The 13,698-nt window shown below is 44.6% G+C and overlaps 1 protein-coding gene across 1 annotated transcript in view; it reads left to right on the top strand.

Moving 5' to 3' along the window:
* P4HA3 (prolyl 4-hydroxylase subunit alpha 3) overlaps positions 1-13,698 on the top strand; it is a 43,392-nt gene that overhangs the window by 27,268 nt on the left and 2,426 nt on the right. Inside the window, exons 5-12 of the mRNA XM_069759447.1 lie at positions 527-578; positions 850-1,016; positions 4,458-4,631; positions 6,332-6,396; positions 10,572-10,731; positions 11,118-11,180; positions 11,509-11,577; positions 12,796-12,892. Coding sequence (XP_069615548.1) covers positions 527-578; positions 850-1,016; positions 4,458-4,631; positions 6,332-6,396; positions 10,572-10,731; positions 11,118-11,180; positions 11,509-11,577; positions 12,796-12,892 — 847 coding nt within the window. The remainder of the gene's footprint in view (positions 1-526; positions 579-849; positions 1,017-4,457; positions 4,632-6,331; positions 6,397-10,571; positions 10,732-11,117; positions 11,181-11,508; positions 11,578-12,795; positions 12,893-13,698) is intronic.

The raw sequence follows: 13,698 nt of genomic DNA, 5'->3' as shown, positions 1-13,698 counted from the left end.
TGCATTGGATGGCAATATTGTGTGGGATTATTATTCAGCATTGGGTGGCAGTATTGTGTGGGATTATAATTCGGCTTTGAATGGCAGTATTGTGTGGGATTATAATTCGGCTTTGGATGGCAGTATTGTATGGGATTATTATTCTGCATTGGATGGCAGTATTGTGTGGGATTATTATTCAGCATTGGGTGGCAGTATTGTGTGGGATTATTATTCGGCTTTGAATGGCAGTATTGTGTGGGATTATAATTCGGCTTTGGATGGCAGTATTATGAGCAGGTATTGGATTCTCCAATACAGGGGATGGGACAGAGACCCCTGTTCCAGGTTTGGGGAAGATCGGGGGTGGTGAGAAGCGTTAACAGGATAGTATCCCCACATTAACCCTTGCCTTTGGATATCCTACATGCCAGGTGTGCACATCATCATGCAGGGAATGGCGGAGGGTTAGTCTGGAGCAGCGGTGCGTCAGGTCTGTGCCGCCATATTACAATGTCTGGGTTACTGACAATCTGCTCTTTTGCAGGCGGGGAATGTGTCTGGGGCATTATATCTCTCCAGGGAGTGTCTTCTGCACGGTATGTGTCCACATCTCCACATCACCATCAACTCTATCAGCAAGTATCAAATACGGAGCAAGAAAACACGTGTCTACATGGAAACTGTCAACAAGTAGGACGGATGCTCCTCAATGAAGCTTTCATGACTCCATTCCAAATACAGACACAATAGGAATTATAACTTGTCCTACACCCAGCGCTGATTGATTACAGGAATGACGCCACACCTGGACATGTGGGGTACTGCAGTCTCTTCAGGACGCAGTCAGTCTCTCTATTTCTCTTTCAGATCCCTATAACATGAGACTGGCTCTGAACGTCGCCAAGTATGAAAAGATTTTAGAGGAGACTCCGGCGAGAGAATTGGTGGAGGAGCCGAGTCTCCTGAGGCCAAACGTCACCCATCTGAGGACACGAGAACTGTATGAGGGGCTCTGCCAGACATTGGGGACTCAGGTATACACCTGTAGATAAAGACATAAGGATGTAGCTGGTGTCACGGCGTCAGATTTCCCAGGAATGGGGGCCTGACTGTCAGCGATGTCACATGAACCTGATGTCATCCTCCTGTACAGGATCTATAGTCTAATACCGCCACATATATAAGTGTGATGTCATCATCCTATACAGTATATACAGACTATAATACCGCCATATATATGTGTGACGTCATCATCCTGTACAGGATCTATAGTCTAATACCGCCATATACATAAGTGTGATGTCATCATCCTGTACAGGATCTATAGTCTAATAGCACCATATACATAAGTGTAAAGTCATCCTCCTGTACAGGATCTATAGTCTAATACCGCCATATACATAAGTGTGATGTCATCATCCTGTACAGTATAGACTATAATACCGCCATATATGTAAGTGTGATGTCAGTATCCTGTACAGTATCTATAGTCTAATACCGCCATATACATAAGTGTGATGTCATCATCCTGTACAGTATATATAGACTATAATACCGCCATATATGTAAGTGTGATGTCAGTATCCTTGTACAGTATATATAGACTATAATACCGCCATATATGTAAGTGTGATGTCATCCTCCTGTACAGGTTCTATAGGCTGTAATACCGCCATATACCTAAGTGTAATGTCATTGTCCGTAGGTCAACGTCAGTCGCTCATCGTCAGTCGCTCATCGTCCGTAGCTCATCGTCAGTCGCTCATCATCCGTCGCTCATCGTCCGTAGCTCGTCAGTCGCTCATCGTCCGTAGCTCGTCAGTCGCTCATCGTCAGTCTCTCATCGTCCGTCGCTCATCGTCAGTCGCTCATCGTCCATCGCTCATCGTCAGTCTCTCATCGTCCGTCGCTCATCGTCCGTAGATCATCGTCCGTAGCTCATCGTCCGTCGCTCATCGTCCGTAGCTCGTCAGTCGCTCATCGTCCGTCGCTCATCGTTCGTAGCTCGTCAGTCGCTCATCGTCAGTCGCTCATTGTCAGTCGCTCATCGTCCGTCGCTCATCGTCCGTCGCTCATCGTCCGTAGCTCATCGTCAGTCGCTCATCGTCCATCGCTCATCGTCAGTCTCTCATCGTCCGTAGTTCATCGTCCGTCGCTCATCGTCCGTAGATCATCGTCCGTAGATCATCGTCCGTAGCTCATCGTTCGTAGCTCGTCAGTCGCTCATCGTCAGTCGCTCATTGTCAGTCGCTCATCGTCCGTCGCTCATCGTCCGTCGCTCATCGTCCGTAGCTCATCGTCAGTCGCTCATCATCCGTCGCTCATCGTCCGTAGCTCGTCAGTCGCTCATCGTCCGTAGCTCGTCAGTCGCTCATCGTCAGTCTCTCATCGTCCGTCGCTCATCGTCCATCGCTCATCGTCAGTCTCTCATCGTCCGTCGCTCATCGTCCATAGATCATCGTCCGTAGCTCATCGTCCGTCGCTCATCGTCCGTAGCTCGTCAGTCGCTCATCGTCCGTCGCTCATCGTTCGTAGCTCGTCAGTCGCTCATCGTCAGTCGCTCATTGTCAGTCGCTCATCGTCCGTCGCTCATCGTCCGTCGCTCATCGTCCGTAGCTCATCGTCAGTCGCTCATCGTCCATCGCTCATCGTCAGTCTCTCATCGTCCGTAGTTCATCGTCCGTCGCTCATCGTCCGTAGATCATCGTCCGTAGATCATCGTCCGTAGCTCATCGTCCGTCGCTCATCGTCTGTAGATCATCGTCCGTCGCTCATCGTCCGTAGCTCATCGTCCGTAGATCATCGTCCGTCGCTCATCGTCCGTCGCTCATCGTCCGTAGCTCATCGTCCGTAGATCATCGTCCGTCACTCATCGTCCGTCGCTCATCGTCCGTAGATCATCGTCAGTCGCTCATCGTCCGTCGCTCATCGTCCGTCGCTCATCGTCCGTCGCTCATCGTCCGTAGCTCGTCAGTCGCTCATTGTCAGTCGCTCATCGTCCGTCGCTCATCGTCCGTAGCTCATCGTCAGACGCTCATCGTCCATCGCTCATCGTCAGTCTCTCATCGTCCGTCGCTCATCGTCCGTAGATCATCGTCCGTAGCTCATCGTCTGTAGATCATCGTCCGTCGCTCATCGTCCGTCGCTCATCGTCCGTTGCTCATCGTCCGTAGCTCATCGTCCGTAGATCATCATCCATCACTCATCGTCCGTCGCTCATCGTCCGTCGCTCATCGTCCGTCGCTCATCGTCAGTCGCTCATCGTCCGTCGCTCATCGTCCGTAGCTCATCGTCCGTAGATCATCGTCCATCACTCATCGTCCGTCGCTCATCGTCCGTCGCTCATCGTCAGTCGCTCATCGTCCGCAGCTCATCGTCAGTCGCTCATCGTCCGTCGCTCATCGTCAGTCGCTCATCGTCCGTAGCTCATCGTCCGTAGATCATCGTCCGTCACTCATCGTCCGTCGCTCATCGTCCGTCGCTCATCGTCCGTCGCTCATCGTCCGTAGCTCATCGTCCGTAGCTCATCGTCAGTCGCTCATCGTCCGTAGCTCATCGTCCGTAGCTCATCGTCAGTCGCTCATCGTCCGTCGCTCATCGTCCGTCGCTCATCGTCCGTCGCTCATCGTCCGTCGCTCATCGTCAGTCGCTCATCGTCCGTCGCTCATCGTCCGTCGCTCATCGTCCGTCGCTCATCGTCCGTCGCTCATCGTCAGTCGCTCATCGTCCGTCGCTCATCGTCCGTAGCTCATCGTCAGTCGCTCATCGTCCGTAGCTCATCGTCAGTCGCTCATCGTCCGTCGCTCATCGTCCGTCGCTCATCGTCAGTCGCTCATCGTCAGTCGCTCATCGTCAGTCGCTCATCGTCAGTCGCTCATCGTCCGTCGCTCATCGTCCGTCGCTCATCGTCCGTCGCTCATCGTCCGTCGCTCATCGTCAGTCGCTCATCGTCAGTCGCTCATCGTCCGTCGCTCATCGCCCGTCGCTCATCGCCCGTCGCTCATCGCCCGTCGCTCATCGTCCGTCGCTCATCGTCAGTCGCTCATCGTCAGTCGCTCATCGTCAGTCGCTCATCGTCCGTCGCTCATCGTCAGTCGCTCATCGTCCGTAGCTCATCGTCAGTCGCTCATCGTCCGTCGCTCATCGTCCGTCGCTCATCGTCAGTCGCTCATCGTCCGTCGCTCATCGTCCGTCGCTCATCGTCCGTCGCTCATCGTCCGTCGCTCATCGTCCGTCGCTCATCGTCCGTCGCTCATCGTCCGTCGCTCATCGTCCGTCGCTCATCGCCCGTCGCTCATCGCCCGTCGCTCATCGTCAGTCGCTCATCGTCAGTCGCTCATCGTCAGTCGCTCATCGTCAGTCGCTCATCGTCAGTCGCTCATCGTCCGTCGCTCATCGTCCGTCGCTCATCGTCCGTCGTTCATCGTCAGTCGCTCATCGTCAGTCGCTCATTGTCCACTGTTCTTCCTTCTCAGCCTCATCATGAGGATCCAGGACTCGTGTGCTCACAAGACACAAACAGCAGCCCGTACCTCACACTCCAGCCTCTGAAGAAAGAGCTGCTGAGCCGCACGCCCTACATCGCTCTCTACCACGACTTCATCAGTGACGATGAGGCGGAGAAGATCAAGGAACTTGCTGCTCCATGGGTGAATAGAATCTCCAAACATCTCCAACCTGTCCTACAATGTCCAGCAACCCAATACTTATCCTGAAAACACCAGTCACATCCTGAGCTGTAATCATTCTGCTGGAAACAGTTAGAGGTCAGATGTACAGAGTTACATCCTGTATTATACCCCAGATCTGCACTCACTATTCTGCTGGTGCAGTCACTGTGTTCATACATTACATTACTGATCCTGAGTTACATCCTGTATTATACCCCAGATCTGCACTCACTATTCTGCTGGTGCAGTCACTGTGTACATACATTACATTACTGATCCTGAGTTACATCCTGTATTATACCCCAGAGCTGCACTCACTATTCTGCTGCTGCAGTCACTGTGTACATACATTACATTACTGATCCTGAGTTACATCCTGTATTATACCCCAGATCTGCACTCACTATTCTGCTGGTGCAGTCACTGTGTACATACATTACATTACTGATCCTGAGTTACATCCTGTATTATACCCCAGAGCTGCACTCACTACTCTGCTGGTGCAGTCACTGTGTACATACATTACACTACTGATCCTGAGTTACATCCTGTATTATACTACAGAGCTGCACTCACTATTCTGCTGGTGCAGTCACTGTGTACAGATATTACATTACTGATCCTGAGTTACATCCTGTATTATACTCCAGAGCTGCACTCACTATTCTGCTGGTGCAGTCACTGTGTACATACATTCCATTACTGATCCTGAGTTACATCCTGTATTATACCCCAGAGCTGCACTCACTATTCTGCTGGTGCAGTCACTGTGTACATACATTACATTACTGATCCTGAGTTACATCCTGTATTATACTCCAGAGCTGCACTCACTATTCTGCTGGTGCAGTCACTGTGTACATACATTACATTACTGATCCTGATTTACATCCTGTATTATACTACAGAGCTGCACTCACTATTCTGCTGGTGCAGTCACTGTGTACAGATATTACATTACTGATCCTGAGTTACATCCTGTATTATACCCCAGAGCTGCACTCACTATTCTGCTGGTGCAGTCACTGTGTACAGATATTACATTACTGATCCTGAGTTACATCCTGTATTATACCCCAGAGCTGCGCTCACTATTCTGCTGGTGCAGTCACTGTGTACATACATTACATTCCTTATGCTGTATTATACTCCAGAGCTTCGCTCTCTGACTTGTGATACATTGTATATATTCTGGTCTCTATGGAGACACATTGTTGCCTCCTCTGCAGTATTACTTTATGGGCCGTTCTTCGTTACGCATTCTTTGGATCCGGCTGGTGAGGGTCCGTGGAGCTTAGTGACGCATCTTTTTCCTTCTGCTCCTACGATCTGGCAGGGACCCCGGAAAGCGTGGAGGAATAGAGAGATCTCCCGCCGCCCTATAAAAGCCTCCAGAACACAAAGATGGAAATAATTGGGAAATAAATGTGTTTAACTCTTTCTTATCGGTGTCCAGGAAAGTTGTGCGGCGACCGGTGTAAGTGGGATTCCGGGATGTCATCATCCAGCTTTCCTACAGGGCCCAGATAGTCATTGATCTATGTCCTGTATAGTTAGGTAGTTTGTCTATCAGGGGTCTGGGAGAGCTGGGTGAAGGGTGGGAAATGCTCGTTATTAGAATGTTGTGTAACACGTAGTAACATCGCATCCGGGTGATATCTGCTCTCCGTGTCCTGCAGCTGCAGCGCTCAGTCGTGGCCTCCGGGGTCCAGCAGGCGCAGGCGGAATACAGGATCAGCAAAAGGTAATCCACTCCTCTGGGATCTGTGCCCGACACTGCCAGGAAGAGCTGTACAGGTTACGTGCCGTCCCCAGTCATCGGCACCGGATGGGTGTATGCCGGGTACATGGAGTTATCATGTCGCCCCACAATTACACGATTACTATACAGTGCCCCCATAATAATGTCATCCACAAAAATCACATAACAGTGCCCCCATAATAATGCCATCCACAAAAATCACATAACAGTGCCCCCATAATAATGTCATCCTCAAAAATCACATCAGTGCCCCCATAATAATGTCATCCTCAAAAATCACATAACAGTGCCCCCATAATAATGCCATCCACAAAAATCACATAACAGTGCCCCCATAATAATGTCATCCTCAAAAATCACATAACAGTGCCCCCATAATAATGTCATCCTCAAAAATCACATAACAGTGCCCCCATAATAATGTCATCCACAAAAATCACATAACAGTGCCCCCATAATAATGTCATCCACAAAAATCACATAACAGTGCCCCCATAATAATGCCATCCACAAAAATCACATAACAGTGCCCCCATAATAATGTCATCCTCAAAAATCACATAACAGTGCCCCCATAATAATGTCATCCTCAAAAATCACATAACAGTGCCCCCATAATAATGTCATCCTCAAAAATCACATAACAGTGCCCCCATAATAATGTCATCCTCAAAAATCACATAACAGTGCCCCCATAATAATGTCATCCTCAAAAATCACATAACAGTGCCCCCATAATAATGTCATCCACAAAAATCACATAACAGTGCCCCCATAATAATGCCATCCACAAAAATCACATAACAGTGCCCCCATAATAATGTCATCCTCAAAAATCACATCAGTGCCCCCATAATAATGTCATCCTCAAAAATCACATAACAGTGCCCCCATAATAATGTCATCCTCAAAAATCACATAACAGTGCCCCCATAATAATGTCATCCACAAAAATCACATAACAGTGCCCCCATAATAATGTCATCCTCAAAAATCACATAACAGTGCCCCCATAATAATGTCATCCACAAAAATCACATAACAGTGCCCCGATAATAATGTCATCCACAAAAATCACATAACAGTGCCCCCATAATAATGTCATCCTCAAAAATCACATAACAGTGCCCCCATAATAATGTCATCCTCAAAAATCACATAACAGTGCCCCCATAATAATGTCATCCTCAAAAATCACATAACAGTGCCCCCATAATAATGTCATCCACAAAAATCACATAACAGTGCCCCCATAATAATGTCATCCTCAAAAATCACATAACAGTGCCCCCATAATAATGTCATCCTCAAAAATCACATAACAGTGCCCCCATAATAATGTCATCTACAAAAATCACATAACAGTGCCCCCATAATAATGTCATCCTCAAAAATCACATAACAGTGCCCCCATAATAATGTCATCCTCAAAAATCACATAACAGTGCCCCCATAATAATGTCATCCACAAAAATCACATAACAGTGCCCCCATAATAATGTCATCCTCAAAAATCACATAACAGTGCCCCCATAATAATGTCATCCACAAAAATCACATAACAGTGCCCCCATAATAATGTCATCCACAAAAATCACATAACAGTGCCCCGATAATAATGTCATCCACAAAAATCACATAACAGTGCCCCCATAATAATGTCATCCTCAAAAATCACATAACAGTGCCCCCATAATAATGTCATCCTCAAAAATCACATAACAGTGCCCCCATAATAATGTCATCCTCAAAAATCACATAACAGTGCCCCCATAATAATGTAATCCACAAAAATCACATAACAGTGCCCCCATAATAATGTCATCCTCAAAAATCACATAACAGTGCCCCCATAATAATGTCATCCACAAAAATCACATAACAGTGCCCCCATAATAATGTCATCCTCAAAAATCACATCAGTGCCCCCATAATAATGTCATCCTCAAAAATCACATAACAGTGCCCCCATAATAATGTCATCCTCAAAAATCACATAACAGTGCCCCCATAATAATGTCATCCACAAAAATCACATAACAGTGCCCCCATAATAATGTCATCCACAAAAATCACATAACAGTGCCCCCATAATAATGTCATCCACAAAAATCACATAACAGTGCCCCGATAATAATGTCATCCACAAAAATCACATAACAGTGCCCCCATAATAATGTCATCCACAAAAATCACATAACCGTGCCCCCATAATAATGGCATCCACAAAAATCACATAACAGTGCCCCCATAATAATGTAATTTACAAAAATCACATAACAGTGCCCCCATAATAATGTCATCCACAAAAATCACATAACAGTGTCCCCATAATAATGTCATCCACAAAAATCACATAACAGTGCCCCCATAATAATGTCATCCACAAAAATCACATAACAGTGTCCCCATAATAATGTCATCCACAAAAATCACATAACAGTGCCCCCATAATAATGTCATCCACAAAAATCACATAACAGTGTCCCCATAATAATGTCATCCACAAAAATCACATAACAGTGCCCCCATAATAATGTCATCCACAAAAATCACATAACAGTGCCCCCATAATAATGTCATCCACAAAAATCACATAACAGTGTCCCCATAATAATGTCATCCACAAAAATCACATAATAGTGCCCCCATAATAATGTCATCCACAAAAATCACATTACAGTGTCCCCATAATAATGTCATCCACAAAAATCACATAACAGTGTCCCCATAATAATGTCATCCACAAAAATCACATAACAATTCCCCCATAATAATGTCATCCACAAAAATCACATAACAGTGCCCCCATAATAATGTAATTTACAAAAATCACATAACAGTGCCCCCATAATAATGTCATCCACAAAAATCACATAACAGTGCCCCCATAATAATGTCATCCTCAAAAATCACATAACAGTGCCCCCATAATAATGTCATCCACAAAAATCACATAACAGTGCCCCCATAATAATGTCATCCTCAAAAATCACATCAGTGCCCCCATAATAATGTCATCCTCAAAAATCACATAACAGTGCCCCCATAATAATGTCATCCTCAAAAATCACATAACAGTGCCCCCATAATAATGTCATCCACAAAAATCACATAACAGTGCCCCCATAATAATGTCATCCTCAAAAATCACATAACAGTGCCCCCATAATAATGTCATCCACAAAAATCACATAACAGTGCCCCCATAATAATGTCATCCACAAAAATCACATAACAGTGCCCCGATAATAATGTCATCCACAAAAATCACATAACAGTGCCCCCATAATAATGTCATCCACAAAAATCACATAACCGTGCCCCCATAATAATGGCATCCACAAAAATCACATAACAGTGCCCCCATAATAATGTAATTTACAAAAATCACATAACAGTGCCCCCATAATAATGTCATCCACAAAAATCACATAACAGTGTCCCCATAATAATGTCATCCACAAAAATCACATAACAGTGCCCCCATAATAATGTCATCCACAAAAATCACATAACAGTGTCCCCATAATAATGTCATCCACAAAAATCACATAATAGTGCCCCCATAATAATGTCATCCACAAAAATCACATAACAGTGTCCCCATAATAATGTCATCCACAAAAATCACATAACAGTGCCCCCATAATAATGTCATCCACAAAAATCACATAACAGTGCCCCCATAATAATGTCATCCACAAAAATCACATAACAGTGTCCCCATAATAATGTCATCCACAAAAATCACATAATAGTGCCCCCATAATAATGTCATCCACAAAAATCACATTACAGTGTCCCCATAATAATGTCATCCACAAAAATCACATAACAGTGCCCCCATAATAATGTCATCCACAAAAATCACATAACAATGCCCCCATAATAATGTCATCCACAAAAATCACATAACAGTGCCCCGTAATAATGTCACACAAAAATCACATAACAACTCTGTTAATAGTTCCCCCATAATAGAGCTTACATAACACCAAAATTAGTGCCCATAATAATTCCATTCATAGAGCCACCACAATGCCATAACTGTGCCAGACACAGGACCCCCATAGCTATACCAGTTACAGGACCCCCATAACTATGCCAGACACATAGGCATCATCTCTTTGCATGTGCCCGTTGTGTCTCCGCAGTGCCTGGCTGAAGGACACGGTTCACCCCGTCATCGCTGATCTGGACGTCCGCATCGCAGCAGCCACCGGACTATGTGCCAAAGCTCCATACGCCGAGTATCTGCAGGTGGTCAATTACGGCATCGGGGGGCACTATGAGCCACACTTTGACCATGCCACGGTATGTTGAAGAGGGCAGGAGTGTTGCTCGGTATATTTCACTTTTTGGCGCAAGGTTGCCATGGAAACCACCCTATCAACATCCACATCCTCGCTACGGGTCTGTGGATGAATATTGACGTAGATGGTCTCCATGGTAACAGACTACAGACAGCCCCAATGTAGTCTGGTCCTGCAGTCCCACTCCATTGTGTCTGGTAGATGGGGCCAGACTACGCAGGGCTTGTTTGTCGTCTGTTACCATGGAAATACATATTTCTGCATCAGAGCTGTATACTCAAAACTATAGAAGATATGTAGCAAAAACTACACTGAAAATAACTAGTTAAGTTTTATGGGTTTTTTTTGTAATATCTCATTTCTCGTCTCTCATATTTTTATTTTCAGTCCCGTAAAAGCCCCGTGTACCGCACCAACATGGGGAACAGAATAGCCACATTTATGATTTATGTAAGTCACATTCGGTTACGGAAATCGCTGCCTCTAGTTCATGTAAATTCCTACTGTTAGTGCCCTGGGTGTCATCTCTTACCTCGCCTACAGAGGGAGCCGTGTATCACACCAGCATCTATAGTGGCCTCTGCTAAGCGGGGGCGGTCCCTCAGAGAACGGCCCAGCCCTATTATGTAAATGAGTGGGAGGAGACAGGCAGAGCCGATGTAATAAGGAAATTACAGGGGAGGGGGTCTCAGGGTTAATTTTGTCTGGGATCCTGTCTGTTGTTAATAAGCAATTAATGATTATTTGTTTAGATTTTTTTTTTATATTATTATTTCAGCTGAGTTCTGTAGACTTGGGAGGATCAACTGCATTTATATACGCCAACTTCAGCACGCCGGTGGTAAAGGTGCGCTTATGATCAGCGTCTCTGGTAGAAGGCAATGTACTGTACATTATACTTGTGATAAAGGGCAGATTATATTATAAATGTGTGATAAAGGGCAGATTATAAATGTGTGATAACGGGCAAATTATATTATTATAACTATGCGATAAAGGGCAGATTATATAACTGCGATAATATATTATATATAGATTATATTTAAACTGTGATAAAGAGAAGAGTATATTATAAATGTGCGAGAAAGGCAGATTATATTACAAATACGATAAAGGGCAGAATATATTACAAATACGATAAAGGGCAGATTATATTACAAATACGATAAAGGACAGATTATATTACAAATACGATAAAGGGCAGATTATATTACAAATACGATAAAGGGCACATTATATTACAAATACGATAAAGGGCAGATTATATTACAAATACGATAAAGGGCAGATTATATTACAAATACGATAAAGGGCAGATTATATTACAAATACGATAAAGGGCAGATTATATTACAAATACGATAAAGGGCAGATTATATTACAAATACGATAAAGGACAGATTATATTACAAATACGATAAAGGGTAGATTATATTACAAATACGATAAAGGGCAGATTATATTACAAATACGATAAAGGACAGATTATATTACAAATACGATAAAGGACAGATTATATTACAAATACGATAAAGGACAGATTATATTACAAATACGATAAAGGGCAGATTATATTACAAATACGATAAAGGGCAGGTTATATTACAAATACGATAAAGGGCAGATTATATTACAAATACGATAAAGGGCAGATTATATTACAAATACGATAAAGGGCAGATTATATTACAAATATGATAAAGGGCAGGTTATATTACAAATACGATAAAGGGCAGATTATATTACAAATACGATAAAGGACAGATTATATTACAAATACGATAAAGGGCAGATTATATTACAAATACGATAAAGGGCAGATTATATTACAAATACGATAAAGGGCAGATTATATTACAAATACGATAAAGGGCAGATTATATTACATATACGATAAAGGGCAGATTATATTACAAATACGATAAAGGGCAGATTATATTACAAACACGATAAAGGGCAGATTATATTATACATATAGAAACGGCAGTTACTTCACACCTGTGGACAATATATCACTCACTATTCATATATTCATATATTCAATATATCACTCACTCTTCTATAGAATGCAGCCATCTTCTGGTGGAATCTCCACAGGAGCGGTGACGGTATTGAGGACACCCTGCATGCCGGCTGTCCGGTCCTACTCGGGAGCAAATGGGGTGAGTAACATGTAATCCTTGACTGTGATGGCTCAAAGAGATTGGTAAGTCTTCCTTAAGTGGTTCCCGCACCAGAAGCACCATATTTATACCTATAAAGATTAAGAAGGGAAGATCTTTTCGAGGTCCCAAATCATTGCAGAAGACCTTCGTACAAGAAGGTGCTGGAGTGAATATTGGGCCTCGGTGTGGGAGGCTAGTCCTTGTATCAGGATCACGTCACTGTGGAAGTCTTCTAGTAAAGCTACTCACTTAGGCTACGTTCACACTAGCGTTGCGCCGCCCTGCGTCGGCGACGCAACGCGCGCCGCACGAAAAAACGCGCGCAAACGCACGCAAAAACGCGCGCGTTTTGCGACGCGTGCGTCGTTTTTTGACCAAAATCGGACGCACAGAAGCATTTTCTTGCGTCCGACGCTAGCGTAGAAAACGACGCACGTGTCGAAAAACGCCACCCAAAAAACGCACGCGTCCCCTATGTTAAACATAGGGGCGCGTCGCCGCTGCGTCGCCGGCGCAACAGCGACGCACATTGGCGGAACGCCAATGTGAACGTAGCCTTAGTGACTCTGGACCTATCACGGTGCAATGATTGCATTGTTGTCACCAGTCTAGAAAACCTATAGCAGAAAAGATTATATGACGACACCTTCTGCATATGACCAACCTTCTCATATTTCAGGTCATAATGTTTGCCAACCAATTTTGGGAATTGATGGACAGATATATCTTAGAAGAGACCTTCGCTGAGAGATCCTGAGCTTAGAACTTCTGACTTAACCCGAACCAAACCCAAACTTTCTGGC

This window comes from Ranitomeya imitator, chromosome 3 (assembly GCF_032444005.1).
Source record: "Ranitomeya imitator isolate aRanImi1 chromosome 3, aRanImi1.pri, whole genome shotgun sequence".
Lineage (NCBI taxonomy): Eukaryota > Metazoa > Chordata > Amphibia > Anura > Dendrobatidae > Ranitomeya > Ranitomeya imitator.
Note: the sequence above shows the minus strand (reverse complement) of the source record. Positions and strands in the feature narration are given on the sequence as shown.